Source organism: Oreochromis niloticus, linkage group LG10, assembly GCF_001858045.2.
Source record: "Oreochromis niloticus isolate F11D_XX linkage group LG10, O_niloticus_UMD_NMBU, whole genome shotgun sequence".
In the NCBI taxonomy this organism is placed as follows: Eukaryota; Metazoa; Chordata; class Actinopteri; order Cichliformes; family Cichlidae; genus Oreochromis; species Oreochromis niloticus.
In genome coordinates, this window is record NC_031975.2 from 20,391,333 (window position 1) to 20,419,323 (window position 27,991).

Consider the following 27,991-nt stretch of genomic DNA (forward strand, 5'->3'; position numbering starts at 1 on the left):
CAACTTCCAGTTTTGAAATTATGTGTGAGTAACACATCTCTGGGTTTGTCGCCATTTCTTTAAAGCTTGATCTTTATTGTATTTGTTATCTCACGAAATTCGAAAAAAGGTTTTCATGCCATACCTTTGATAAATGAAAAATCAGATTAGATCGTTAATATGACGTGAATAATGACAAAGTGGGACAAAGACGGTCCCAGTTTTCCTCTTAACACTGGAAAGGCAGAAAAAGCACCTGAAATTTAGCAAACTGAGCTTAACTAGTGGTTCCATGATCAATTCCTAACCTGTAAAAACCTGCAGGACAGGAGGTGCATGTCTACTTGAAAAGAGACAATCTAGACATGTACAACCAATATAATGTTGACCTGTATAAATCTGAAATTCAACCAGCATTTCCAATGATTTAGCCCAGTGACCCAGTCATGTGCAGAAAACTGTGCTGCCAATCTAAGTACCCATCATTGATGTACAAACCAAAACAGCAATTTTAATGTTACCATTAGCCAAAGTTATGACAGCTGTTTCTTTCCCTAATTCTTTATATCGCAATACATGACATGTCAGGTTTACTGAAAAAATGTTGTCATCCAAGATCCCTGACCCGCTTGGAAAAACAAAACCAAAAAACAGACATAATAGTGACATGGTAGGGTTATGGTGGCTGTAGTTGCACTGTTTGGCCAATGCAGGCATAGTGAGAGTCACAGATGAAGTGATGGCTAGGTGAGAGATAAAGTGCGTTCAAATTGAGCATACAGCAGTGAAGCACTGCACAGTGTCAGTCCTCCTCATCACTCCAGAAGGCATCATCATCTTCATCAGGATCCACACCGAGAAAAAGCCTGCAACAAGAAAGAAAAGATGCATTCACAAACAATACGTAATGTAAATATAATATCAATGAGTCTAACGTGGGGGAGGGGTTAAAAAAAGAAGAAAAACAATCTCTTACTGGTTGTAACAAGGTGAATGTGGGTTGTTAAAGTGACTGTATGGGTTGACTTTGCTGAGGACGCCCAGGCATAGCCAACAGAAGTACTGCTTACAAGAGGTGCAGGTCATCTTGTTACAGCCATCAACTTTCTAAAGAGGCACAGAAACGATACATTAGCTACAACTGGGATAATCTGGAACCAAACGAAAGATTTTTCACAGACAGAACAGAAAAAAATAATGACATATGACGTCTCAGTCACTGGCCTAAAGATCACTAGGCAACCCCTTGGCAACCTGGTTAGACAGTGGTTTCCAGGTAATAAAAAAAGTTGCTCTGCGATTGCCTTGGCTGCCAAGATTGCCAGTCTCTCATCAAGGATTTCATAGAAGACTTCGATGAAAGCTCTTAACAACTACTCACCGAGCATTAACATAAATAAACACGTGACACAAACGCAGACAATGATTCCAGGAGTAAACATTTCCCCCTAGGAAACATGAGTTGCTAGGATATCTCTGGGCCAGTGTGAGCGAGGATTAGGAAAGTACGTTTTAAGGAGCAATTTTTGACTGGTGGCTGCAGTTCATTTTGGAGACCATCTGATGACAATAAACATTCAATTTTACAAAAATCTGAACCACGATGCTCAAGTCAAAGCCAGTTCTACTTCACTGTTAACAACAGGGAAAGCCCAACCTGTATATTGGTTCCACAGCGCGGGCAGCATTTGCAGTTCTCACTGAGCCAGTCTCTGCTAAAGGACTCCTCAACTGCTTTCTGGATCACCCTTTTCCCATAGCGTTGCTCCATGAACTTTTGCCCCGAAGCAGTAGCCGACAGGTACTCGTCTCTCAGGTTACGCAGTTCCTCTGTAGGAAAAAAAAAAAAAACAAAAAAACAAAAACAAAAACACTGGTTTGAACATGAAGATGTGTTGATGGCATGTCTTTAAATAAATCTTCACACCAATGTACAGAATGGACAAGGACAACATTTTGATATAGGAGACTTTCTAGTTTCTACTACAAAATTTGTAGGCCGAGTTAACTGACCAGATTTGCTTCTAAAGAAAACTTAAAGTTTCAGTGGCATTACCTGCACGAATTTTACAGTGGGAGACACCGTGATACCCGAGCTTGCACAGTGTGCAAAAAGCATACTGGCATGCTGAGCAAATGCCCATGGTTGTGTCTGGCTCCATCATTACAGCGGTGCCACAGGACTGACGGGGACAGTAAACCACATCAGCCATAAGGTCCAAACTGGACTGAAGGAGCAAACGGTCATATCTGGCAAACAGCTCCGCATCCACGAGCTGTTTCACCTGAAACATAAAGGCAGACAGGAAAGGAAAGCAGGGTAGGTGCTAACGGTAGGATAAGTTGGACTTTAATTGAACTGACTCATACCTGTGACGGTGTGGCTAAAGAGGTACATTTGGGCTCCGGGCAGTTAAGGCACTGAACATTGCCATCCCGTATTTGGATCTGGAAGTATTCAGTCATGCAGGCCTTGCAGTATACATGTTGGCACTCCTTAAAGCAGAGACAGTTTGAGCCCAGCTTCTCTACAAAGCAGATTCCACAGCAGAACACTCTGCTGTCGAACACCCTCTGCCGCTGCGCCTCGTCAAAGTCTAGGAGCTGAGGTAGAAGGTCGGCACGCGGGTCCATCAAAAGGACAGTCCTCGGGTCCAGCTGAGAAGACGATGAAAACTTCTGTTCAGACTTGGAATTCATCAATTCTTTTTTCTTTTCTTCTGCTTTTTCAGGATGGCCCCCAAACTGCACCATAGCTAAGACAAAAAAGCAAAATTTACACCATTTATAAACATAAAATGCAATCTGTATATATGAATTTACACACACAAAAAAAATGCCTGAGATGTGAACAATGTGTACAAGTGTGTGTACCAATGCACATGACAGGGAAACAATTAATAGCTTTCAACCTTCCATCTTTCCAGTTCAACTTTCAGGGGAAAAAAGTGGATACCACCAATCAGATGTTAGGGAGCCATCAGCAAAACAACGAGAAAACTGAGATCCTCACACCCAGGATGACTATGTGTGCACCAAGTATTCTGCTACTGAGAAGCACCCAAAATGTTCATTTTAGGCTTAGTGCAGCTAAAGCACTGACAGTGTGCATGTTATGCTATAGTGGAATGTGGATCATTTCAGCTAACGACTAAGAAGACATGGCGAGGTTAAATAACATTAACAAATCTAATGTTTTGAGTCAGTTTTTCCCAATGTGCATAGTGTGTGGTGTGCGGTATCTATGCTCTAACTTTCACTGCACGGTCGGGTTTTCTTCACTCATTACCTGCTTTACTTCCTCCCCTTATGATTTCAAGAGGCGACTGGATACCCAGAAAGCCCAGAGCCTCTTCTTTGAGGAACTGGATCCATGTGAAAAGAATCACACAGCCCTGATTCTCCTCCCACAGCTCATCCAGTCGTCGGCATAGAGAGCTCATCTGAGGTGACATTGAGAAAGGTTTTGATATTTACGATGTACTGTTGACTCACAACATGAATATCCCAACATGTCCAGTATTTCTTGTGGCATAATAAAGGATTATCTGAGTTGTTATGAGTCCGTACCTGTGCTCTGGTCATCCATTTACAGCTGAGAGTGAAGAGTGGTGGGGATGTAGAGGGATAGTCTGCAGGAATCTCAAAGTTGACCACCAAAGGAGGTAGGAAGGAGACATTATATTCAGTTTTATTCTCTCCTGTGATAGACAGAAGAGACTTCATTACATTTTTTATTACTGCATGATTAGGAGAGAATAACTGAATTAACCCTCTGCACCCCATATTAGCTGTGGATGGCCAAACTCGCATACGATATGAAAAGGTTATCAAATATTTATATAGGGAAAATTGGATTTTTAGGACACTTGAGTCCAACATGTTGTTGTTTAGCGAGCTTGTTGTCAGCTGCATGGAGACCGGGGAGGATTGCATGTCTAACTTGCTGACGCTAACTGTGATAATATCAGTAATAAATAAGTATGTTTATGCAAGTTTTCTTATGTTAAAGTCCAGACTTCAGTACAGATGAGGCTTGAGGTGAGGAGGGGGGGATGAGATGGATGGAGGGAGGAGAGAGTAATGCTGTGGGACGCAAATGAAAAGATGAAAATATCAATGTAGAAATCTTAAATGGCCACATGCAGTTTGAAAAAGCCATCTCTCATCTTTGAATAAAACAAACTAATAATTTAAACTTTTAAGTAACTTTTTTAAACCTAACTTAAGCTTTCATCATGTTTATCACCATTGCCATTTCTTTCAGGAATCTGGACCATCTTAATAAAATTATATTAAGGTACAGAGGGTTAGGGTTAGCCCATCTCCACCAACGCATCCTGAAAAGTGCTTTATTATTATGAAACCTGTCAGATTTTTTCCCCCCACAGCTTACTTTTCTTTCTGTGCAAAGCCTACCGGACAGCTGTACCTTTGACTACCACTTTGAAATCTGGTGGGAGCTCCAGACAGAGCTGGATCTCTCCCCCCTGTGCAGACTCTGCCCGGTGAAACTCCTCTTCATCGTAGATACTTGCTAAAGCAAGCAGCTCATCCTCCTGGGCTTCCTTGTCCTCAGACATTTACATTCCTGCATTAACAGTGTGTGACAAACATTTATTATTAGAAATATCATGACAAAGCCTAACAAACCGCTAGCCCACGTTCATACTGACAGAAAGCTAAAAACGAAAGTAGCAACTTGCATTTTGTCCTTAGAAACATGACGTTTTCCTGCATTCACAGTTTGCAGCTTGGTTAACCGTGGTTTTCCCGGGACTCTTTTTATATAACAATGACTAATCACCTGAGAGCAAAGTACACAGTTTCCTGTGACATAACGTCAGCTTACCGTAGCTAACGTCATGCTACAATGTGGCCCAAAAGTTAGCAAGCTAGCTAGAAAAAGTTTACTTATCTATGTCAGACGTATTCCTAACTCCATTCTAATTTAACAGCAGCTAAATCTGAACCGTGAGTCAGCTTCAAAGCAGAAGACAGCTCCGTAACTATCAAAGTAACTAGGGGAAACCCATCCAGGCTAGCTTGCTGTGCTAGCTCAAACGGTGGTTTCTTGGGGATCTCGGCCGTCCTCTAACTTTTCTTCTGTAGCAGCAACACAGCGCTTTAGCTCGTCTACGCAACTAAGAATCCCTGCATAAGATCCCTAAGCCTCTAAGTACTAATTAACTATGGAAAAGGCAATGTTTCTTACCTTATGCGGCCAAAGCACTAATGACTCCTGCCCTGACTTCTTTCTGTCATGGCTACGGTGAAGGCGCGTCACCTCCAGGCTTGTGAGTGTATGACATCTTTACTTGCAATTTTGTTATGCTAACAAGCAGCGACCTCATGGTATTTAAATAAATATTGCACTTCTGTAAGACTGTACAAATCTTAGTAAACATACACCACTTCATTAGGTACACCTGTTCATTTACTTGCGTATACTAATATCTAATCAACCAATCACATGGAAATGCAGTGCTTTTAGTGACCTGCTGAAATTCAAACTGGGCATCAAAATGGGGAAGACAGGTGATTTAAAATATTCCGAGTGCGAGTATTTCAGAAACTGTTGATCTGCTGGGATTTTCCTACAAAGTCATGTCTTGGGTTTACAGAGAAAGGTCTGAACAAATAAAAAATATCCTATGAACAGCAGTTCTCTGTAAGAAAATGCCTTGTTAAAAATGCCTTTAAAAAAAAAAGGCTTTACAACAAAGAAATGCAGAAGAGCATGTCAGAAAGCACAATGCATTGAATCTTGAAGTAGATGCACTACAGCAGCAGGAGACCACACCAGGTGCCACTCCATTTCTGAGTCACATTTCAATTTTTGCTGTGCATGGCAGCATCCAAATTTGGTGTAAAAAAATATGAAAGCATGGATCCATCCTGCCTCGTATTAATGTTTTAGGCTGCTGGTGGTGTAATGGTGTAGTAAGCGCATGGCCCACTAGAGGACGCCAGGCCCTCCTCACAAAGCATGTTTTTGATTGTTTGGTCACATATTCATATCAGTGGCCTGCTGGAGGTCACTTTGTAGGGCTCTGGCAGTGCTCATCCTGTTCTTCCTTGCTCAACGGAGCGGATACCGGTCCTATTGATGGGTTAAGAATGGCCTTCTGTTCTAGGATATACAGCAGACCTGGCAGTGACAACTGATGTGCCATCCTGGTGGAGTTGGACTACTTCCGCCACTTCTACAGGGTAGGTCAAATGTAAAACTAGCAGCCCTGTCCTACTTAACTGACCACATCAATATTCAAGAAGTTTAAATGGCTTGAGGTTATATTCTGCTTAAAAAGTGTTTAATTTTTTGGAGCAGTGTATTGTGCAAGGTTGCAGGATGTTTGTAGAGTGTTTGCAAACCACATTAAAATAAGCCTTATTTTCTTTCTGAAAACTGGATGTAGGATATGCAATAACTACTGTGTTCAAGAAAAAAAAAAATCACTTTAGTCAGCTATAAGTCATTTTATTTCTTTAAATTTTTGCTTCTTTTTGGTGACGTGGCAACAACAGCAGCACCCAAAAAGGTGATTTGTTGCACCAGCATTCACACTTTTAAGTACAAAAAAACAAAACAACAAAACCCCTCCCAAAACAAAAAATTCAAGGCTACCAGAGAACAATAAACATACCAGTGCTTTTGAATGAGAAAAGCTCAACAAAGAAATACTGCATGACAGTAACTTGTATATAGTTCAAACATACAGTACAAGTAAACTCAACAGAAACTCCGTGCTTCCTCTTAAACGAAATAACGTTATAATCCAAAGTTACAATTGTTTGTGGTGGGGGGAAAAAAAAAGCACTATTTTTTCATGTACAACTCTGAACAATCCGTGTTAACTACCAGTGCCTCCGTATGTATACTTCCACTCAGACATACTGCAATAGTTTACATTTTCAATAATCTTGTATGTATAATTAGTTTTCTCCTGAACAGCTATTTTGCTTACAAATTTTTCATATCTGACATTCATAGTTTACATTTGCTCTGGAAATGCTGAATTAAGTCGTCTTTAACAATACAGCCCACCAAAGCAGCACAGAGAGAAAGCAGTTTCCATCCTACACTCACAACCTTTATGTCATTAAGTAGTCTGTTCAGTATTACTATTATGCAATATTTTTTGTATTCAAACAAAATGAGAAATGGTATGCCGAGGAGGCTGGTTGATGCGTAGTGTTGATTAGAGATGCTGCCGTCTGTGTCTTGGAGAGAGGCTACTCGGTCATTAAGAACAATCTCAGAGGAAGGACAGAACTCGGTTTCAGGAGGAAGGTAAAACTCAGGGGCTGCAGTGAAAACAGTTAGTCAATGTCCATTTCAGGGAGATTTTTCTCTGGTGTTTTTGTCTGCTGTTCCGTGCCCACGGGCGTCGTTTTGTCCGGGTTGCACGGTTGGCTCTCTGTTCCCTCCTGTCCGTTAACCGGCCCATTCTCCGTCTTCTCCTCATTAGGAGGCTCCACCTTGGGTTTGGGCTTGGGTTTAGACAACACTGGGTTGCAGGATGCATAAAGCTCCTGAAGAGTAGAAAGAGACACATGCTTAGAACATGACATCACAGTTTTTAAACTGAATTACTTCAGCTCATGATGACAAATTACTTCAAACTGCTTGGCAGCTACTACAAGACTGTTGAGTGTTGTTCTTGGCGTTGGGTTTTTGTAAAATCTTCAGATGCTCTTAGGCCGTCAGTATAAGGAAAACAAAAGATGATGAATAATGATCTTAATGACTATTAAGGTAAAAATAATAACAATAATAATAATAATAACAATAACAATAATAATAATAATAATAATAATAATTATGATTCATGTTTATTCTGTTAAGATTTTTTTAAGTTGATGTTACTTTCCTTTCCAAATAAAGAGGTTGTGATTTGCAGAAGCATACTGGATAATCTTTGCTAATATGTTCATATTTATATTACTGTCTACTAATTGTAGACAATGAGCCCTTAAAACCTTAAGGAAGCCCATAATGAAGCTCTCTTAAAGAGCATGCAAGTGGTGTGTGTGTGCTTTTAATGTCTACCTTAGTCTTGGCCTTGATTTCTGTAACTTTGACCACTGGGTCCATGGTGAGGTCCTGATTGTTCTGCTGGTTCATCTTGCTGTTCATCCAGACCATGGCATCATTTACCTGCTTGTCCACCCTGGTCACCTCCAGCTCATCCAGATGATCATAGAGCTCATCCTGTTGGGGCACACAAAAGTAAATTTGACAACCGTCTGGGGATTCTTCAGCTTAGTCTGTGATACGTCTGAACTACAGCTGTTCTTAAAACTTTGTATAAAGAGTTCAACAACAAACCCTGGTTACCTTTGCCTTGTAAGCTTCAATTATCTTCATGTACATCTGGATTTGTCTCCCAAGCTCCTCAAACGCTTTCGGCCTCTCCTCAGCTTCCACGTATCTCTCGTGGATAGGCTGGCCAATTTTCTGTTAAAGCAACATCGTCAGTAAAGCCGCAAAGTTATTCCAAATATCTGTATAGTGAACCATTTAATGTCTTTTTTTTCCTCCGATAAAACTGTCCAATCATACAATGAGTGCGTGGTTACCTTCAGTTCAGCCAGTTTGTCGATATAAACTTGCTTCTGTTGGTCTTCTCCATCTTCATACAGCCAGTTCTCTGTGTCCTCCAGTTTTAATGAGAACAAATCGCGATCCTGCATGTGAAGCAGTGAGGAAGATTCATGTTTTAAACATTAAACGCATGCATTACATCTGAACTGAAGGTTTACACTTAATTTAAATTGAACAGAATCCAAATGTTACAGAGACGATCAGTGTATGATGACGTGTCCGGTGTGTACTCACTGCTTCATTCACAAACTTCTCCAGGATGCCGTGGAGTTTGTCCCTCATGTCGTACACGTACTCCTCCACGTTGTTCTTTGCATCATTCCTCTCCTTCTCCAGCTTATCCTGCATGATCATCTTACCCTGGAGGAGTCACAGTAAAGTCTACATTAGTTTAACTACTTAGTTAAGTGTGCACAAAAAACAAACAAACAAACAAACAAACAAACACCTGAGGATGAAGCAAGACAAAATTTACAATTTCAGGTATATTCCTGATGTTACACATGTCAAAAGAAAAAGAAAAAAAGGTGATACTATGGTTTGATTAATTATCAAATGATCAAGAGTTGTCAATTTTTAGGGGCTGTTAATATAAAAGCTAAATCAGCTCCTCCCTTTTTCACAAGGGGTCTCCACTGTTGGCTGCTTAATATGTCCGCTTCTATCTTTTGCTGCTTAGACAAATACATGTAAACAGCTACACTATGGAGCCACTTCTTTAAATGTTAATGATAACAAGGACAGCTTAACCCAGGGCCAGTGGGCATCACTAGGCATTACTGCTTGAAACAACACTGTGCATGCACACCACACATTCCCTGTGTTTTTTACAGCATTACCTCATTTTCCACAAATAAATTTAGTTCTTCTCTGGAAAGCTGCCAGTCCAAGCTGCTCTCTATGGGCAGCTCCAGTGTCTTTGTTTTTACTTTGGGCTTCTTGGCCTGAGGAGGCTGGTCGTTCTTCTTCTCCTGCTGCTTGGCATCCTCTGTCGTTGTCTGTAATAGCAGAGATGAAACACGTTTTTCCCCCACCAGACAAAAGCAGCAGTATTTGACTTCAGCCTTTTTGAGTACTTGAACAGCTCCTCCTTCAAATGTGCTTTTGTATTTCCCCAGTTTCACAATTTTACCATCTGTATAATTTTATTGTGCTTTTTTTGATAGGTAAATTCTGCCCTGAATTGACTGAAAGTTTCTATATTGTTAGTTTATAATTTCTTCATGAGCCTGTGGCTTTTATTTGTTATGTCAAAAGCTTAATTCCACATGATAAAGTATGGGTGTATTTCTCTTGTATGTGTATTCTTGAGAGGAACAATTATAGTTTTAGGCTCTGGGAATGACGACACTTTTGGAAAGTGATGACACCTTCTCAGACCTTCAGAGGGCCATTTGAGGTTTGCTTAAGACATGGTTTTAGGAGTTAGTCTTTACAAATAGAGAAATTTATGTGTGTTTTTATGTTAAACAGCATGCTTAAAAAAAATAAAAAATAAACGAATGTTTTAAATTAAAAAAAAAAGGTCAGGGGCAAATCATGTTTCTTAAAATACTAAAGAAAATAAAATGTATTGGATGTATTGGTTACCTGGTGCTGGGCGATATGGTTAAAAATTACAATAATGGCCATATCTTTTTTTTTTTCTTCTTTTTCCGCCTGTCCCGTTTGGTTCTTTTGCCATCAGAATTATTGTCTAAAGGCAAAGAAAGATGGCCAACGGATTTACTTTACCAAATGGACCATCCCGGCCTTGCCGTATTGGTCTATTTGATTCACCTTTGCTTTTATTGTTTATTTTATTTTATTTTCACTTGCTACACACGGTTAGATCTTGCCAGACATATATTTCACAATAGACATTGCTGGAGTAATACACATCAAATTTTACATTAGCTCTGCCAAATACTTTTTTCCCCAGTGGCAGAAATAAGCTTCCATAAGTTTGCATGTACATATGTGTCAGTTTATTTTGTGTTATTTTTGTGTTAAACACTGTAAATTGTGTCTTTAGGAGAACAAGGTTTGTTGAAGAAAGTGAACTTCTTTTACATTTTCAAGTCTTCGGGTTGCTGTATGCGTTGTACTTATACAGAGCAATTTAATTTTGTTCTATATGAACGCATGTACCCATGTATGTACACATGTATGTATATATGCATGTATAGGCATTAGGGTTGCCTTATCGCCCAGCACAAGGTTACCTCCATTTCTTCAGCCTCTGTTTTCTTGTCTCCGTTGTCTCCAGCCTGGAGTTTCTGATCCTCCTGGTCCACTTGCATTTTGTTCTGACACACGGCAACGAAAGAAGGAATATACATACAATTAAATTAAAACAATATGTGCTGCTCTGTTGCTGGTGTCATCTATTAAATCTGGGTTCAGGCCATTTTAAAATGGCAGTCCCCAGCAATTGTTCAGATGTTCACGTCAAGGTTTTGGAAATGTTTGTGTCATGTGCACTCCTGTTCAAGAGTTGCAATCAGTCTGTATGCAATAGTGTAGTCAGAAACCTTCATTGCTAAAGCTCTTAAAGCCATCTAAAGCTTGTCAAGACAAGATGCCTAAATAATACAGTAATTGGGTGGGGCTGGAACTGGATTACTGATTGAAAGGCTTTCTCAGGCACAACACAAAGCAAACATTTCTCCCGTCTCTTCCTTACTCATATACACATACCCTCTCTATGTCATTAGTGTCTAACAATCAGTGCAAAAGCACATAATACACACCTCCTCTTCCTTCACGATCTGGTCTGTCTCCATTGGCTCCTCTCCTTCAGCTGTTTTTACGACTTCAACCAACGAGGCGCTTGATACACTGAACACACCGTGAACGTTCACCCGAACTTTTACCTTGACCTTTGCGCTCTCCCCTGATGCCTGAGGAACCACATTCTGGATCAGAAACTGGCCTGCAGAGTTAGAAGTTAGCACTGATGAGAATACCTGCGCATATATGAACGAATAAATAGAAACTCACAGAACTGCATCTAAATCTGAATGAAGTTGCTGTACCTATAGTGGCTTTAGGGTAAGGCAGCTCCTTGGGATTGTTGTAGTAGGCTTCAAGGCTGAATGGCTCTTTCCGATAGAAGGTCAGTACTTTAGAGAAAGGAGCTGCGTGGTTCTTTGGGAAAACCTCACAATCACTGCAAAAAACACAGAAAGAGCAGGTGATTGAGACAAATATACAGGGACAGGACTTCAGAATGTAAACTCAGTTTTCTGTTCATATAATCGATGGTTTGAAACAAGCTGTTCTAGCTTACAGTTTTTATTCCAACAACGCAAGTGGTGAGAGAACTGACACGAAGCCTACCATTTGTCCTCTGAAGGTTTCCACCTACTCAACCACCCACCCACCTACCCACCAGCACGCACCAATCTGTTATTTGGCAACAGTTTATAAAACACATCTGAAGTCTTTATCAAACTCAAAGATCATTTATGAGAGGGTTTTAGGGCTTGAAACAGGATTTGGATGTTATTTAGCAAAACATGAATGAATCCAGAAAAGATTTTTGATACTGGATCTGCGTGGTACATGGGTGTGGGCAAGGTGTGGCAGAAAATCGTGAAGGGAGTCAACAGTACGAGTTGTGGCTAAGCTTCACACTTCAAAATAATAAGAGCAATGTAAACAGGAGGACTATACATTCAAGTATTAAACCAGCTGCATTAAAGGGATCTTTGTGCTACTTTCTGTTAGATTCAAGCGTAAAGAGTACCTGAGTCCTTCCTCTGCAGCTGAATTCCACTTTAGGGAGATAGAGTAAGGGACAACATCTGTAATTGAGAACTCTCTCACTTTGAAAGCTGGTGACAAGATGGCACACTGAGGGGAAAAAAAACAACAACAAAAAAAAACAAACAGAATTTTAAGGTTAAACTTTTGTGTTCTTCATTTTCAGGCCCAAAATAAAACTGTTTCCACCCAGAATTCCACACATTTCATTTGTATTTGTGAAACTGTTTTTTTTGTTTGTTTTGTTTTAAACTGTCACCAAATGTTTCGCAGATCACAGCCTTCAGCGATCCTCTCATACGTCTCCCTCCTGGTATAACACAGCTGTCACTGTATGAGTCTGCTGCCTGAGTCACTGTGGGGATCAAAGTGTTTGTCATGTGACAGGCAAGCTGTACCTGCAGAGCACAGCCCCTGGCCACGGCCTCGTCTGCATTTAGGGTGGTGCTCAGCTCTTTGCCGAAGAATTTGCTGATCCGCTCTTTGATGGCAGGGATTCTGGTGGCGCCACCCACAATCTCGACTGCATATATATCCTCCTTTTTCAGCTCTGGATACAAAAAACAAGAGACAAGCGCGAAACAAAGCAGGTTATTTAGGTTTACAAAGTAATAAGTTTCATATTTGTTTCATTTTATTTTTAAAGTTGAAAAGTAATGATTAAAGGAAGGCTGACATGCTGCTATTGTCCAGGTGGAAGGGCTACCACAGCAAAGCACATGACTGAATGTGTGAGCGTGCACGTGCCTACAGGGATAGTCCAGCTGCTATTACAGTCTCATGTACTCACTGGCTTGTTCCATGACGCTGCGCAGGGGACCCTCGACTTTGGCCAGCAGCCCCGAACACATCTCCTCAAACTGGCCTCTGGGGACACATGATCATAAATTATTAATAGGTGCAGCCAACATGTACACTATGTAAAACTCCATTAATTTAAAAAACAACACTATTCCCTTTTTAAAATACTTGTGGTTACACGCTACATGCTGATCTTATTCTCTTATTTAATTTAACTTTACTTCTTACCTGTTTAGTTTACTGGAAACATCAATATCATTCATGAAGCACTCAATGTTGAGAGGGAGGTCAGAGGAGTTGGCACTCATCAACTTCTTGAGCTTTTCACACTCCTGGTACAGCCGCACAAGTGCACGGGGCTTGGACCTCACATCTAGCTTGTACTTTGTTCCAAACTCCTCGCAGAAGTGGTTGACAAGGATATCGTCAAAGTCCTTGCCACCAAGGTCTGAGTCAAACGCAGTGGCCAGGATCTAACAGTAGAGAAGGTAAATATATTAGTAGTAGGTAGAAGCAAGTTTAGGTTTTCCCTCTGACGATTTTAGATCCCTCCTTATTTCTCAACAGCATAACCCAGAACACCAACATCACTGATAGTCAGCAGTGTTCACCACTGACCATAAATGCTGTATTTTTTTTTTACATTTATTTAATAGTCAGGCCTGTTTATTGACATCAGAATATCATAAATATAAGATTTAAACAGAATCCACTTTAGTAAACTTGCTAACCCACATGAGCACTTTCAGTATTTATCCATCACTCACCTTGAGCTTTCCCTTATTGAAGGCACAAACTGACACCTGGTAACCAGAGTGGCCCAGGTCCACAAACACCACTATTCTGGGCTTCTCTTCTGGAGCTGGCAGGTCTTGCTTGTAGATTCCATATGCCAGAGTCACTGCAGCAATCAGAGAGAAGCTTCAGGTTATTTTCTGCTCACCGCTGCATCCAGGAACTAATTAGTACTCCAAATTCCAGCTGCACTAAGCTAAACCAAATCTGCTCGAACTAATAAAATTGTTACTGCAATGCTGCAAATGTATATAAATAAAATGTAGGGCAGGCTTAATGCTGTGCATCTATTTCACTGTATCTCATGATTAAGTTATAAACTAATGCAATAACCATTTTCAACATGTTTCTGAGTAGTATGAGATTACAGGCTCAACAACAACACAGCAGACTTAATGATTATCTAGATGTTACTTTACAACAATTTACTGTGTTTCCATGTACCTGCAGTAGTCTCATTCATCAGTCGTAAACAGTTGAGGCCAGCGATCTGAGCTGCGTCCATGACTGACCGTCTCTCTGCATCAGTAAAATAGCTTGGTACCTAAGAGGAAAACAAAACAAAACATTACATTACACTATTCCATGTTTAGGATCAATCTGGGCCCCTCAAAGGAATAAATCACCTATCTCACAAGATTCATAACCTCCCTGGATAAAATTACCAAGTTAGTTACTCAGGGTGCCAAAACAAAACAGCTCCTTGTGGAAAAGATCACAGGCTAAATTTAGCTATTGGCAACAGTACTAATAACATGTCATCCATCTCCAGAGCTGATGTAAACCTTAAGTTTAGGCCCAGTCAAAGTAAGGGCCTCGAAGTGTGAGCTCTGTAACATTACGTAACAGATCCTTATTCTGTGCTAAAGAAACACACGCTTCCCACTCTTCAGCTTCGAGGTACAAGAGACGAAATAAAGCTTTCAGACAAGACATGTGCTGAAGTGCTCAGGGCTCAAAATGTGACAAGAACAGGTGGCAAAGCATTTCTACACCTTGCAGGCAGCTGTCAGCCTGCATATTTTTACCTGAACTGGTAGAAAATTCAACAGGATGACATTAATCGCTGGCTGTCAAATGACAGGATGTAAATCTAATGCAGTGTTCTATTGAGGTACAGTACACAAAGTCACTTTATGGTAACTTAAAGCTTCATCATGCAACGTCACTTTCACCAAATAAACAAACAACTCCTAAGACATTTAAAGCTACCTCCATAAGATCTGTTGTTACAAACTTAAACTTGAAAAACCATCTATTGAGACCAGGATAACCAGGTGGATTAATAAAAGACCTATCCAAACCTATTTAACACGTCTCATAGAGCTTAAGTAGGGCTGTGCCACATTATATCATCCGAAGTCTGGAAGTTTTAACATGATACAAAACTATTATATGGGAAATCATTGCTTTAGCAACGCCATGTGTTTAGGTCCTCTAGTGCAGACAACAATGAGACAAGCCCAGGAAAGTCTGACAGTAAAAGCCCTGTGTCAGCCTCTAATGATGATTTAGTACCTAAAAAGGAGGCGACTTCAACATCCTCTGACACACCACAATACTTTGCAAAATATGCAAGAAACTGCTCCTGCAAAAGGTACTTGAGGGAGAAATCATCATCATCACCAAAGCTACGAAGGAGCTGGTAATGTGCGACCCAAATGTAAACACGTGAATCAACCAGGCGCGCTGGCTGCACTCAGTGTGACAGGACGAGCAATCAGTGAATACAGTTTACATGATGGAAAAGGAGGGCTATAAGCAGCTGGTTAAAAACCCTGAGCCAGGATGCAACTAATGCTTACCGAGATGACACAATCTACAACTGGTTTCTTGAGTGCACTTTCAGCAGTCTCCTTCAGTTTGGTCAGCAGCATGCCAGTTACTTGCTCAGTGCTGAATATCCTCTCTTCTTCCATGTACAGCACCTAGAAATTGGTAATGAGGTAAAAGATTACTGTCAGGACAAATCATACAGCTATCCAGTAGAGTGAGATGTTTGCTGCAGTGTACACAAGACATTTTATGTTAATATTTCCATTAATAAGAAAGCTCATTAATTATTTAAATGGCTATCTCAGTTTCATTTAGGGTTTTTAAGCTGAGAAAAATATGCATATGTGATAAAATATGGAAAAGATGCAGATTGCAAAGCCTTGTGGTTTAACAGGCAAAACCAGGTTTATGTATTTTGATTTGATTTGATATTTCTTCTGCTCTTATTTATCCTGAGGACTGACATTAATCATCTCCACGGGGACTCTACAACATGCCGCTCTGTGCCTTTGCAGTGTGCCAAGCGAGGCATTGTCATTTATGCACTTGCAATAACTTTGGTTATTTCTGGAGTCTCACAGTCATCATCTGTTAGTGCCAGAAATGTGTACGTTTTTCACATTTAGGCAGTCAGCAAAGCGTACAGTTCATATCACCAACACAATTATCATTTTGCCCATAGGATAATATTCCAAGAGACAAAATCCCTGCAGAAATAAATACAACATACTGAAAGTGAAGTGGACTGTTTTTAGGATTAAATGGGAAGATGAAGTAGGAACGCTATGAATCAGAGCAAAAAGTATTACATGACGCACTTCTTAGAGCACAGCATGTAGTGAGTGGAGGATGCAACATAGTCAGAAATAAGCTGTTGTATCTTCTGTGCTGTCTCTCAGTTAATTGTCTTTTAATGGTCTTTTTTTCTTTTGATTAATTATTTCCCATCAGCTAAGCTGAGGGCAGAAACCTGGTTAGAAAATACAGTCTTACTTTTATACCGGTGGCCCCAGAGGGCATCGGGGCCAGCTCGTACACCAAGTTAGAATTGGCCGACTGGATGTAGGGATCTGTGAACGCTCTGCCATGTAATCGCTTGAAGCTCTGCACTGTGTTCTTATAGTTGGTCACCACCTGCATAAAAAATGAGAGACAAAACGGGAGGAATCAAAGCCAAGTATTAACCACTTTTTACATTTAATTGTCAATAATTTTCCCAAATATGACAGTATTGGTGACTAAATTTTTACCTGGCTCTTTGCAGCAGCTCCTATCGAACGATTTCGGGGTCCAAACGATACAAAAGACCTGGACACACACAAGTCAAAATGTTAAGCTACATTAATGACACAACTAGCAGAGCTTCACATGATAGTTCAGTGGCCAATCTACACTGGTCACAATTTTTAACTAGTTGATCTCAGCACTTTTCTAAATAATCCTTGTTGAAACCTGGACTGAGGCTCCAGACTGGCTTGTTTAAGTTTTGCGTTGTCTGTACTATGTAAACACAGGCTGAAGTGGTGTGGTAAGTCCACTTAAATCACACAGGGCTTGCCTCTCATCACCATCTCTATCAAACACAGATGCTGATGACACACAGCAAGCGTTGCTATGAACACACAAGTGGAGTGTGGTGATGTCTAAGATTTGTCAACAATACACGTCTCTGAGGAGAGTCACTCAGCGGATGCTGATCTTCAATCAAGAGCAGGACAGGAAGTTGTATGGTAAATGGACTGGTTGTTATAAAGTGCTTTTCTATTCTATTTGAGCACTCAAAGGACTTTATACAGTGATGCTTGTGATGTTTATGATGTAGTAGAGAGCAAGTTCACAAAAACAGTTCAATATTTGTCAAAAAATGTCCAATATTCATAATTTTTCAAAATTTAATGCAACATATTTATGTGGGCAACAGACAAAACATTGTGCAAGTTACCAGGAAAGTATTTGTTTTCTTTTTACTCAGTAAGTATAAGCCTTTACAGACCAAGTGTGTTACGAATATTCAACATGAGATTCTGTGTTTAAATTCTGAATGTGAATTTGTCGTGTAATATATAAACACACACCAAGAAACTGATGTATAATCTTTCTATTCACCAAATTATCTTATACATGATCTACTTCTCTGACACACGTTTGCCTTGTAAAATTGAATAAAACTAAATAATTTTTAAAAAGTCCAGGTTGATTCACAATAAAGACAGCAACTTAATGATGTATACATATTTCATATAACCATGACGTAAAACCCATTTTATATATATGAAATTTTTCTGACTTAGTAGTAGGTGCACAACTAAGCATAAACTGGGCATTAATGTTATCTTTTTCTTTCCCTGTTTAATACAAACGTTATAAATAAATTACAATATAATAACTGGTCTTATTTCATTTGATTATTACTCTTTGGGAGGAAATTCTAAATTTTAATGATACATCTATAAATATACCAGTTAATCATTCAAAACCAGTGACTGTACTTATGCAGTGTATAACATTCAGTAACTGTTGTCTGCTTTATATTAACGTTAAACTCTTACAAAAGAGGAAATACTGTAAAGACTAAAAATCAGTCAGGATGACTGAAATCTAACTGATGGAATTACAAAATGCGCCATGAACCCAAATAAGCAGAACTCAAACAATATTAAACAACCTCTCTGATAACAATATGTTTTTCATATAATAAGTAGTATATAACCTTACACCGTTTAAAAAGGCAAAAAGACATAAAAATTTGCTAGAATATTCCAACAAGAGATTGGCCGCTGTCGTCATCGTACAGAGCATAACGCAAGGCGTACAATTTGCCACACGGGGCACACCGGTTGGTCGGAGCTTACGCCTTGAAGACAAGTACCACTACTTAAAAACGACAGGTGGCAAACACCGCCCGGTCGTGTTTTAACCGGCGAAGCCACACCAATTCTCGAGACTGTCATTACCGTTAATAAAACTATGAGCTCAGCTAACTTGCTTAGCTCGCCGGAGCTTCATAATCGGTCTTTGAAGGTGGTGTGCGCCTTATGAGTTAATTTCTAGATGGTTCCATGTTCACCATAGACAGGCTGAGAAATGTGTCACTAACTTACACGGAAAAGCAGTTCAATTTCCCAGCAATGAGCACAAATGATCGCTGAAAGCAGAGAAGCTGCGTTCACGTGTATTACAGCGATGCCGGTGAGACAACACTTATAAATGAAAACCTGTCCTCTGTAGCTATCCTTCACAAACTATAATAAGATTTTACTTGGTACTTACGGTGTACATCTGTCGCTGTACTCATTGGCGATTGTCTCGATTCCTCCAGCTCGGGCTACAGCTACATAGCAGCTTTGGAAGCCCAAGTCAAATCCCACCACTGACATCTTCAGCGATATGTGTCTCCTAGGTTTAGCTTTGTATACAGTATGATTTCTGTAAAGAAAATAAACCTGTAACTAGATTTTAAAACATAAAAAAGATGCTCCAGTCAAGTGAAGTTGTTAAGCTGCTCTGTCTTAAATACTTCTACTCATAATCCACACCGCTGATTGTTGCCGGTGTCTCTGATGTGTGCTGGCAGGCTGCAGCGGCAAGGTCTGCTTTACTAACGTCTCGCCCGCAGACATCGCGAGATTTACATGGTTCTAGAGCTCTCTGGACTTTTCCATATCCACGTGAAAGACTGTTCTCCAACAGTCGAGGTGTAGGGAGAAAACTCCATAAATTTCTTCTTATTTAATAAAAAAAATAACCTCTAAGTTTAAGGTTTACCGTGACAGTAACTGAAATCAACAAATGACTAGCTTGATGATTTCTGGGATCGAATCAGGGTGGGGAAACAAAAATAGACTGTGATGCAAAAAGTGATGAAGTCATTTTTTGTCCCCTTTTGTTTTTTTGTTTTTATTTCATTAGAAATAAAAAATGTAAATGGCCCAGCTCAGAACGAAGTCGTCGGGAAAATAAGAAAATATAATAACATTAAACAAATTAATTATAAATAACTAAAGCATAGCCATTTTAAAAGTTGTTGTTACTGAAAAAGATTCGTTTTTAAATACGTTCTCCTTTAATACTTAGTAAATTTCATGATATAAAATTACCAATCATTATAAATAATTAGTATAAAATAGTAGCTGACATAACACTTTTTTTGGTTTGGTTTGCAAAAACAAAATGTCATTTATTTAAGAATCTATGAAACAGAAAAGAGAGCTGATGACATGTAAACGCAGCTCTGACAAATCGTAAATGTGGGTGGGTGTGATGACACTTGACTGCTGAAAGTGTGCACTGTGTTGGTGACAGATAACTGAATGCTTAACCTCAGTAACTGTTTCCACAGAAAGTGGAAATAAGAAGCTGGGGAGAACTATGATAAACAGAATGTTTATATCCCATTATATGCTGATTGTAAACGTAACATTATTATGTGAGGCACATTTTTTCCTTTAATGTAGTATAAATGAATCACATGTATCACAGTACTGCACTAAAGTCTCATTTATTTATATTTTGTTTGAAACATAGGAAATCGATGCACCAAGATATTGAAAGATGTTCAAACCAAATGAAAATACAAGAAAAAACTGAGTTTGTGAGTTTGTACACATATTTGGATAATGCTTTTGCTGTATTGGCAGTGCGTTTGGTATCACTGTCATGCTTTCCAGACTATATTGCGTGGAGGATCAAACTCTGACTGTGCTTTTCTGCAGTCATAATTTATCAGTTTTAACAAGATCTCCAACACCATGAGATTTACATGATGGTGGAGATTCATGTCTGCGTTTTGTTTTACAGATTCTGCAGACACTCACAGTTGTACCTCTCTCCTGACCTCTTCTGCACAAACTGATGACGATTCAACTCATAAATTTCAAATTACTCTGATTTTCAGACCACTTTTTTTTTTCTAATTTAGCATACCTCAGGCTGTTTCCCATTCTTAAGAATGGCTTCTTGACACTCACTGAGACCATTTCGTCAAACAGTAGATGGATTACGAGAAGGGCCAGTGTCAGGTCTTTACTGGATTTTGTCCTGTTTCTTAAGGATGACTTTGAGATACTTCTCATCTGCAGAAGAGAGCTTTTTTTGTAATTGTCGATTACAATTTAACAATATACAATTTGAAATTGTGTGTTTAATTGTCTGATCTGTGTGGGCACCATACTCATTTATCCCTTAGATGGCTTTTTTATGCTTGAATAGGTCAGAGTTAAGTGTATTAAACAAAAACAAAACATTCCTCAGGAAATGGTTACATACAAAGACTGGACTGAAACAGGGAAAATAACAGTGAATGTCCAAAGGAAAACTTTGACAGAATTCAGGAAGCATGCAGAACTATTGCTCAAGACCACTTACAATAATGTCCTGTTTCTTAGAAGCAAAATATCAAGAATGATGAGGAGTTGCTCAAGAGTTTTGCACAGTATTATTAAAAAAAAAAAAAAAAAAAAAAAAAAAAAAAAAAAAAAAAAAAACCACTAGCCAAAACGTCAGGGCTGCTGTTAATTAAATTTTAATGATTATAAATACATGCAGTAGACCATCCTTACCCATAGGAGGCGATAACGGAGTTGATTGGACCGGAAATACGCGCTGATTTAACGCCAACAAAGAAGAAAAAGTAACCTGCAACATGGCGACTCCCATGCATAGATTAATAGCCAGGAGGCAAGCGTGAGTATGATACTATTAATCGACTGTATCGCTGTGGGTTTTGTATATTCGTGAGTACTACAGGCTGTTGAACAGCAGTGAGGTTCAGCTGCTCGAGCTCTGTGTCAGACTCAGGGGCCGGTGAACAGTGAGCGCAGCTCCAGTGCGCCAGTCTGTGCTCTACATCATTATTAGCTTGTTTATTCTTGTAGAGGGTGCCTGTTCAAGGCTGGTTGAGGCCGTGAATGCCACTGTTGTCACACTATCTGTTTCAGGAACGACAAATGAAATGTCGGGTGTCTGTCACGTTTCTGCGCTCACTTGTTTATAAAAGTCAGGCGGATTTTTGAGTCTGCCGCATTTTAGTGTCTGTGAGGAAATATTGAAAATATTTTTGCATTGAATTGCAACACAGGAATCTCCCGCTGATGCTCGTTTTTTCTCCTTTTCCCAGCCATTTATCACTGGTCTCGAGTTTGCACCTGAACTTATTCTGATACGTGAAAATGATTTCATCTCTTCTTGAGCAAGTAGAACTGCAGGGTGGTGCTTCTTTTCATTACCGTTTTTCTTTAATGAGCATTTAAATTCATAAGAATAGGAGGTCAGCCCATCTTCATATACTCTGCATATTTACTCACTGTAGAACAAGCACCTTTAAAGCACTGCTGAAGTTAAAACTTCCAACTTCTTCAGCAACTACAAAGCTGTACTTTTGTAAAGTTCATGAACATTTACAGTTGTGGTCATGGAAATTTGGGGCTTTTAATGATTTCTTTGATCTGTTCTTTCTCTAGGGTGGGATTACTGTACAGCGTACATCTTTAATGACGTTAAAAGAAAGCAAGAACAGGTTTAAATTTATTTTGGATTTTCTCTAATCCACATGGCATCAAAAGTGTATATATACAGGCTTAAATATCGCATACACCTCCACTAATATTTGGTTAAATGTTCTTTAGCAAGTTGCACCTCAACCAGATTCATTTGGTAGCCATCAACAAGCTACTGTCAGATTTTTGGCTGGATATTTGAGGACTCTACTTTGCAGAATTGTAAGAGTATATTTAAATTGGTTGGTTTCCTAGCACTGACCTGGTTTTTAATTTTCAATAGGGTTGTGGTCAGGGCCTTGGGAAGGCCATTCCAGAAGCTTGGACCCCCCCCCCCCCCCATTTAAAAAAACAAAGTTTTAATGTTTGCTCAGGATCATTATCCATTTGGAACATCTAATTGTGTCCAACTTCCAAATGTTTAGCTGTTGATTTGAGGGGAAGTTGAAGAATTTGGAAGTAGTCCTCCACTTTCATTATTCCATCAACTTTGTGCAATGTACAGGTAGCGCTTGCACGAAAACAGCCAGAGAGCAGGATGCTACCACCACCATGCTTGTTCTTAGGTTTAACAACCTCACCTTTACTCCTCCAAACATACATCTTGTGGTTGTGGCCAAATAGCACCAATTTTTTGTCTCGTTAGACCATAAAACCTTTCTCCAGAAGCCATTTGACTTGTCCATGTGGGAAGCAGCATATTTCAGTTGAGCTTGAAAGTGTTGATTTTGGAGCAGAGGCTTGATCAGCACCCTCTCAGTCTATGGCAATGTAAAACTAGCTTCACTGTGGACCGTGATGCTGATGTTCCAGCAGTTTCCAGTTCATCATCGGGATCGAGCGTTGGTGGTTCCTCAGTTGTTCCTGGGTGACACATTTGAATAAAATTTCTCCAATACAACTTCCCAGTTTGTGTAAAACTGGAATTCTCCTTCTTACTGTGGATCTTCAGTAAGTTCCTTGGGCTTTCCCAGTTCAATCCAGTAGGGCTGCACGATTTTGCATAAAATGAGAATCACGATTTTTTTTTTGCCTAGAATTGAGATCACGATTCTCTCACGATTTTCTTTTCCAATATAAATATTTATTGCACTTATTAACTGCACATCAACTTCGTAACAGTTGAAACTGAACATAAAAACAATAAATAAAAATAAAAACAATAAATGCCTCACATTTTGTGGTTGCCGCAAAATGTTGTACTGCTTGAAATTCTGTCTCCACCGTTGCTCGACACCGCGTGTATAGAGCAGGTAGTGCAACAATAGAAAAATAGTTGTGGGACGGCACTGTGTAGCGTTTGTCTAGGGTGTTGATCATTTTCCTAAATCCCTCGTTTTGCACAGTGTTGATATATCTTTGGTCAGGTGATAAGTAATAGCCTCCGTAATTTCTTTGAGCCTGCGGGAGTTCGACGTGTATAGGGAAGCGCTGTATAAGGTTCCCGTTATTGATGTTTGGGTGGTTGACCGGCACAAATTTTCTCCTGTTACTTTCTCGTCATCCCTGACGTGTTCTCCGTTGTTTTTTCCCTGCCAATTTGAGCATCACTGCACAGCTTCTGTATCACGTGGTATAAGGCTCCGCCCATGTCATTTGTTGAGCAGGAAGGGTGAGCGCTTGTTTTCATGCAGATTACGTCCTGGATCAAAATGCGGTACAATCGTCGTCCTTTTTTTTTTTTTTTTTTTTTTTTTTTTTTTAAATCGTTGTCATTTGGAAATGAGATCGCACATAAGTATGAATCGAGATCGCGATTTTCTAACGATTAATCGTGCAGCCCTACAATCCAGTGAGTGCTGTAAGCCAAATCCTTTTTATGCTGGCAAAGAGAAACTACCACTTGCAGTCAGTCATGATCACTAATGATAAGTTAATAGGCTTTGACCTTTCATGTTAAAAGACATTGTGAAACCTTCAATGCCACTTATTAAAATATTTAAGGGAGTGTATGTATATTATTTAAGCATGTATGCATACATTTGACACTTTGTGGGGATAGAGGGGAGAAAAAAAAGGAATCCAAGAAAGTCATTAAAAGTCCAAACTTACCATGACATTAACACCCATGATGAGTGGATGTAAACTTCTTACCACAACTGTATGTGACAGCAACGAGATGAACCTGCAGCCATGTTTATTTACATTCATATTAGCCTTTGTTGTTACTTACAGGGAAGCAAACAAACAACATGTGCGCTGCCAGAAGTGTTTGGAGATGGGACACTGGACCTACGAATGCACCGGGAAGAGGAAATATGTGCACAGGCCATCAAGAACGACTGAGATGAAAAAGAAACTCAAGGAAAATGAAAACAAACCCCTCAGCATAGCTGGGTAAGGAATCTTGATCAGATTAAGCAATTTTATGTACAACAATAAAGATATTTGTGCATGAGATTTATTTTTTCTTAATCACAAATTTCACTAAAAATCTTTTTTTTTTTTTTTTTTTTTTTTTTTTCTTAAAATATTGGTCTCTACAGACCAGGCACAGAAGGCTCCAGTGAGAAGAAAGTGAAAAAGAAGTAAGGTGGACCTACTGTCACAGCTGATATGATGTAGTTACCAGGCCTGCTATAAAGTAGGGTTGCACAGTTATTATTTGTTTATTTTTATTTTGTTATCAGTACTGAGATCACAATTGATCACACTGTTATTTTAATGAGGAAATTGGCTTTTATTGCACTCTCACATAGACAGACCACTGGCTTTTACATCCATGTATTGTGACTCCTGCTAATATACACAAACTTTGGAAATCAGTGCATCTCTTAGAAGATAAATAAGCATCAAAACTTATTACAAAAAATAAGAAGGGCATTGCTTTCACCTTTACATTATGCAGTATTCCGGTTAATAAGCAGAGAAATAGTGTTTGTTCATCTGTCGTAGGTGCATCGTTTAGAAGAAAACTTGAAGTTTTCCCCTCCGTTTTTTGTACCTCCATGATGGCTGTGAATAAATTTTGTAGCAAAGTAGTGGAACATAATTGGTTGGTGATTTCAGTGTGTCTTTGCCAGCTTTACGAATATGCCGATGGGCCTTGCAGGCTCTCATTCATGGACATCGGAGTTGAGGTTGGACTTAAGTTACAAGAATCAGTCCTGCTTTCCAATACTGGCCTGTGGAGTTACACAGTTCATGTATTACATTCCTAAAAAAATTAACTTATTATACAAAATGATACTGGGTAACATTTACAGCAGACAAGAATGGTTAGATCACTGTTTTGCAATTCCACAATTTTTAGATTGATTAATTTCTGGGGGAAAAAATCCTATAAACCAAGCGATACGACTAAGTTTGTTTTCGGTGCTCACACTTGGTCCCCTGGGAGTTGATGAGGTCACATGGGAGCCATAGTTGTGTAACTTGGTGTTAAATTTGCTCAGCGAGGGACTCCAGGAAGGTGCTGGCAACCCTGAGTATCTGTGTCGGAGCTGCTTCCCTGTTTTGAAGCTTTAATTAAAACCAGTCTGTCTTAAGTGAGTGAAACGTCCCTAAACAGCTCCCTCTTGTGGAAGCTCTTGATGACTGCACATCACTATATTTGCAACCTTTTCAAATCTCTTAAAGATTGCAGTGTATTGTCTCATAGCCATAGTGTCTAATCCATCAACCTGACTGTTCTAAATGTCATCTGTGGTAATCTTAAACACTTTGATTATCCATTGAAAATGCATTAACACTTTTATTTTGTTTATGTTTTTAAGGGTAGATTCTGGTCGCATCACAGTGATGTGTTAGAAACACCACTGTTGCGGTCCGAGCTGTCTTGTGATCACAGCAAAAGCACAGTTGTTACTAATAACAAGGCACAATGTCTCTGTTTTGTTCTTCCAGCATGTGCAAAAACAGGACTGTGAAACTGTAGCAGCTATACCAAACCTGTTATTTTTGGGGGGTTTTGTTTGTTTTTATCTTTTCCTCCTTGACACCTTTGCTTTTCTTACAGTGACAGCCATAAAACAGCCACAGCACTCCTTTCAGATGATCACTCTTTATCTTTCCCAAATGAATTAACCTTTCTTCGTCTTTTGAAAGCAGGAAGAACACCCGTTTGGGTCTATTTAACTGAAGATTGACTCAGAAGTTTGCCCCCTGCTGGTAACGAGTGCCTGACACAGCAATTATTCAGTGGGTGTAAAAGCATTATAAGAATGTGTGTGGTTTAGAAAAAAATCTGTCACTTGAATGCATTTTAAGCCAGAGTCGACTTGAAAAATCTCTCAAAGTTCTGCTGTTCCAAGCGTTGTGGCTTTCTTAGTTTTGCTTGTTTGTTTGAGGGTCGGGGGGGAGAATGCCATCAAATCCCATTGGTTAAGTGATCCCAAATGGTGATACCAGACATAACAGAGGTATATGAAAGTAGCTTTTGAGAATTATAACACTGTCACTCCCTGCTCGTAAAAGAGGCAGATAAAGGCCTGATTATCAGAGAGCTCATCGTGCAGCTTTCCCTGCGGTGCGACTGTTCTGGTCTGTTCAGCATCCAAAAGGAAAACCGTAAAATCGTTGTCACGTGTGCATCCACGAAGTCTGCGTGACACCCAGCTGCACCAATTTGCAAAAACAGGATTTTTATTTCCTCATCGTGAAAAAATGCAGCTAACACGTATTACCTCATGCCGTGTGCTACACGTGTGAAAGGGCAACTCTGGATAATGTCCCAACCCACATTTTCCTAGAATTCGTGTGAGAAAACAAATTGGTGTGCAGGTAATGTTCCAGGTATGCAAAATCAGCACTTGTAGTTGACCTTGTGTTCTCTGAGTTCCAGTGTTTGTAAACAGAGTATTACAGTAAGTGAGATGCACCTTAGGGACTGTAACAGGTACAGCCTGAGACTTTAATAACCAAACCTCTGGTGTTCAGCGTTGTATATTCAGATTTTCCTCCACTTGTTCTCAGGGCTAAAGACTCGAGCGACAGCAGCAGCGGCTCAGGTGGCTCCTCCAGTGACTCATCGTCAGACAGCAGCGATTCCTCCAGCTCCTCCTCAGATGACAGCGACAGCAGCAGTGACAGCGACGATGACAGCTCTTCCTCCTCCTCATCCTCTTCTTCGTCCTCCTCATCTTCGTCCTCGGACAGCTCAGACTCAGGAAGTAGCAGCGATTCGGATCAAGGACCTCCTAAGAAGAAGAAAAAGAAGAAATAAACATTGTGGAATCAGCAGGATTTCTTGTTGTTATTTTTATTTTCCTGAATTGTTTGGGTTTTTTCCTTATAAAAAAAAAAAAAAACTGAGTGGATGTGGACTAAGGAGAGGAGACACGAAATAGAGAAATAAGGCAATTCCAGTGTTACTTCTACTAGTGGGATATTTTCTTCAATTTTTAGTTCTACTAAGGATACAAACTTTAAATATCCAAAGCAACGAATGTGATTAATCATGTGAAATCTTGTGATTTTGTACTTTAGTATATTTTTAGTGAAACAGCTCTGTACAGCTCAAAATCTTTATAAAACAGCAGCATATCTAGAACTGAAAAGACATGATACAACCTCAGTATAAAAGATTATATAACAGTTGTGTTTTAGTCTGAATAAAATTAGTTACGCACACAAAAAAAAGTCTTGTTGCTCGGAAATTGGATTTGCTTGTTTCACTGTAAAACTTGTTTTTTTTAAACCTTTTTGAATTTGCTATTGTAAAATGTTTTATTTTGCTAAAAAAAGGGAACGCATTATATGATTGTAGATATATGGATTTAGGAAAAAAATGTCAAATAAACTGTCTTTTTGTTTATTAGTTTACAAATAAAATATTTTTAAAACCAGCATA

General features: G+C 39.5%; 3 protein-coding genes and 1 long non-coding RNA gene across 9 annotated transcripts; 2 read left to right on the forward strand and 2 right to left on the reverse strand.

Moving 5' to 3' along the window:
- Window positions 1-154: 154 nt before the first annotated feature.
- Window positions 155-5,351, reverse strand: rnf14 (ring finger protein 14). Of its 2 annotated transcripts, none has more exons than XM_005452574.4 (9): window positions 5,195-5,351; window positions 4,412-4,570; window positions 3,550-3,611; window positions 3,269-3,422; window positions 2,350-2,735; window positions 2,036-2,264; window positions 1,637-1,809; window positions 956-1,086; window positions 155-845 (listed from the first exon to the last, which is right to left on the reverse strand). In XM_005452574.4, exons 2-9 carry the CDS (start codon window positions 4,560-4,562, stop codon window positions 782-784), a joined length of 1,350 nt encoding a protein of 449 aa, XP_005452631.1. In that variant the 5' UTR covers window positions 4,563-4,570; window positions 5,195-5,351; the 3' UTR covers window positions 155-781. The 2 variants fall into 2 exon arrangements, with proteins under 2 accessions (XP_005452631.1, XP_005452630.1); XM_005452573.4 differs by having other exon boundaries at window positions 3,550-3,680.
- Window positions 4,578-18,193, forward strand: LOC109203868 (uncharacterized). Its single transcript, XR_002063530.2, has 3 exons — window positions 4,578-5,276; window positions 6,117-6,192; window positions 17,293-18,193. It is a non-coding gene; the product is annotated as an uncharacterized LOC109203868 (long non-coding RNA).
- hspa4a (heat shock protein 4a) lies at window positions 6,440-19,378 on the reverse strand. 4 transcript variants are annotated; one of them, XM_005452571.4, is made up of 20 exons: window positions 19,243-19,378; window positions 18,977-19,132; window positions 16,957-17,014; window positions 16,700-16,840; window positions 15,736-15,858; window positions 14,375-14,474; window positions 13,903-14,036; window positions 13,364-13,608; window positions 13,125-13,201; window positions 12,733-12,884; window positions 12,318-12,424; window positions 11,605-11,738; window positions 11,320-11,501; window positions 10,792-10,875; window positions 9,427-9,585; window positions 8,822-8,947; window positions 8,563-8,670; window positions 8,321-8,440; window positions 8,033-8,194; window positions 6,440-7,515 (listed from the first exon to the last, which is right to left on the reverse strand). In XM_005452571.4, the coding sequence occupies exons 2-20, from the start codon at window positions 19,081-19,083 to the stop codon at window positions 7,303-7,305; spliced, it is 2,532 nt and encodes an 843-aa protein (XP_005452628.1). In that variant the 5' UTR covers window positions 19,084-19,132; window positions 19,243-19,378; the 3' UTR covers window positions 6,440-7,302. The 4 variants fall into 4 exon arrangements, with proteins under 4 accessions (XP_005452628.1, XP_019219259.1, XP_025766884.1 ...); XM_019363714.2 differs by lacking the exons at window positions 18,977-19,132; window positions 19,243-19,378 and adding an exon at window positions 18,422-18,527; XM_025911099.1 differs by lacking the exons at window positions 18,977-19,132; window positions 19,243-19,378 and adding an exon at window positions 18,200-18,327.
- On the forward strand, window positions 18,741-27,987 carry zcchc10 (zinc finger, CCHC domain containing 10). Of its 2 annotated transcripts, none has more exons than XM_025911102.1 (4): window positions 18,741-18,895; window positions 24,376-24,537; window positions 24,687-24,728; window positions 27,115-27,987. In XM_025911102.1, the coding sequence occupies exons 2-4, from the start codon at window positions 24,419-24,421 to the stop codon at window positions 27,362-27,364; spliced, it is 411 nt and encodes a 136-aa protein (XP_025766887.1). In that variant the 5' UTR covers window positions 18,741-18,895; window positions 24,376-24,418; the 3' UTR covers window positions 27,365-27,987. The 2 variants fall into 2 exon arrangements, with proteins under 2 accessions (XP_025766887.1, XP_003446982.1); XM_003446934.5 differs by lacking the exon at window positions 18,741-18,895 and adding an exon at window positions 21,254-21,388.
- Window positions 27,988-27,991: the final 4 nt, after the last annotated feature.

What these genes read in the sequence shown, in the direction of transcription:
- rnf14 (XM_005452573.4), bottom strand. Translation starts at nt 4,562, where the DNA reads ATGTCTGAGGACAAGGAAGCCCAGGAGGATGAGCTGCTTGCTTTAGCA. An exon ending in TTTCAAAGTGGTAGTCAAAG is followed by an intron (nt 3,681 to 4,411) that starts GTACAGCTGTCC and finishes TGTCTATCACAG; the next exon opens with GAGAGAATAAAACTGAATAT. An exon ending in CTTTAGCCACACCGTCACAG is followed by an intron (nt 2,265 to 2,349) that starts GTATGAGTCAGT and finishes TTTATGTTTCAG; the next exon opens with GTGAAACAGCTCGTGGATGC.
- hspa4a (XM_005452571.4), bottom strand. Translation starts at nt 19,083, where the DNA reads ATGTCAGTGGTGGGATTTGACTTGGGCTTCCAAAGCTGCTATGTAGCT. An exon ending in ATTTATTTGTGGAAAATGAG is followed by an intron (nt 8,948 to 9,426) that starts GTAATGCTGTAA and finishes TGACTCCTCCAG; the next exon opens with GGTAAGATGATCATGCAGGA. An exon ending in ACAAACTGGCTGAACTGAAG is followed by an intron (nt 8,441 to 8,562) that starts GTAACCACGCAC and finishes TTGCTTTAACAG; the next exon opens with AAAATTGGCCAGCCTATCCA.
- zcchc10 (XM_003446934.5), top strand. Translation starts at nt 21,348, where the DNA reads ATGGCGACTCCCATGCATAGATTAATAGCCAGGAGGCAAGC. An exon ending in AAACCCCTCAGCATAGCTGG is followed by an intron (nt 24,538 to 24,686) that starts GTAAGGAATCTT and finishes TGGTCTCTACAG; the next exon opens with ACCAGGCACAGAAGGCTCCA. An exon ending in GAGAAGAAAGTGAAAAAGAA is followed by an intron (nt 24,729 to 27,114) that starts GTAAGGTGGACC and finishes ACTTGTTCTCAG; the next exon opens with GGCTAAAGACTCGAGCGACA.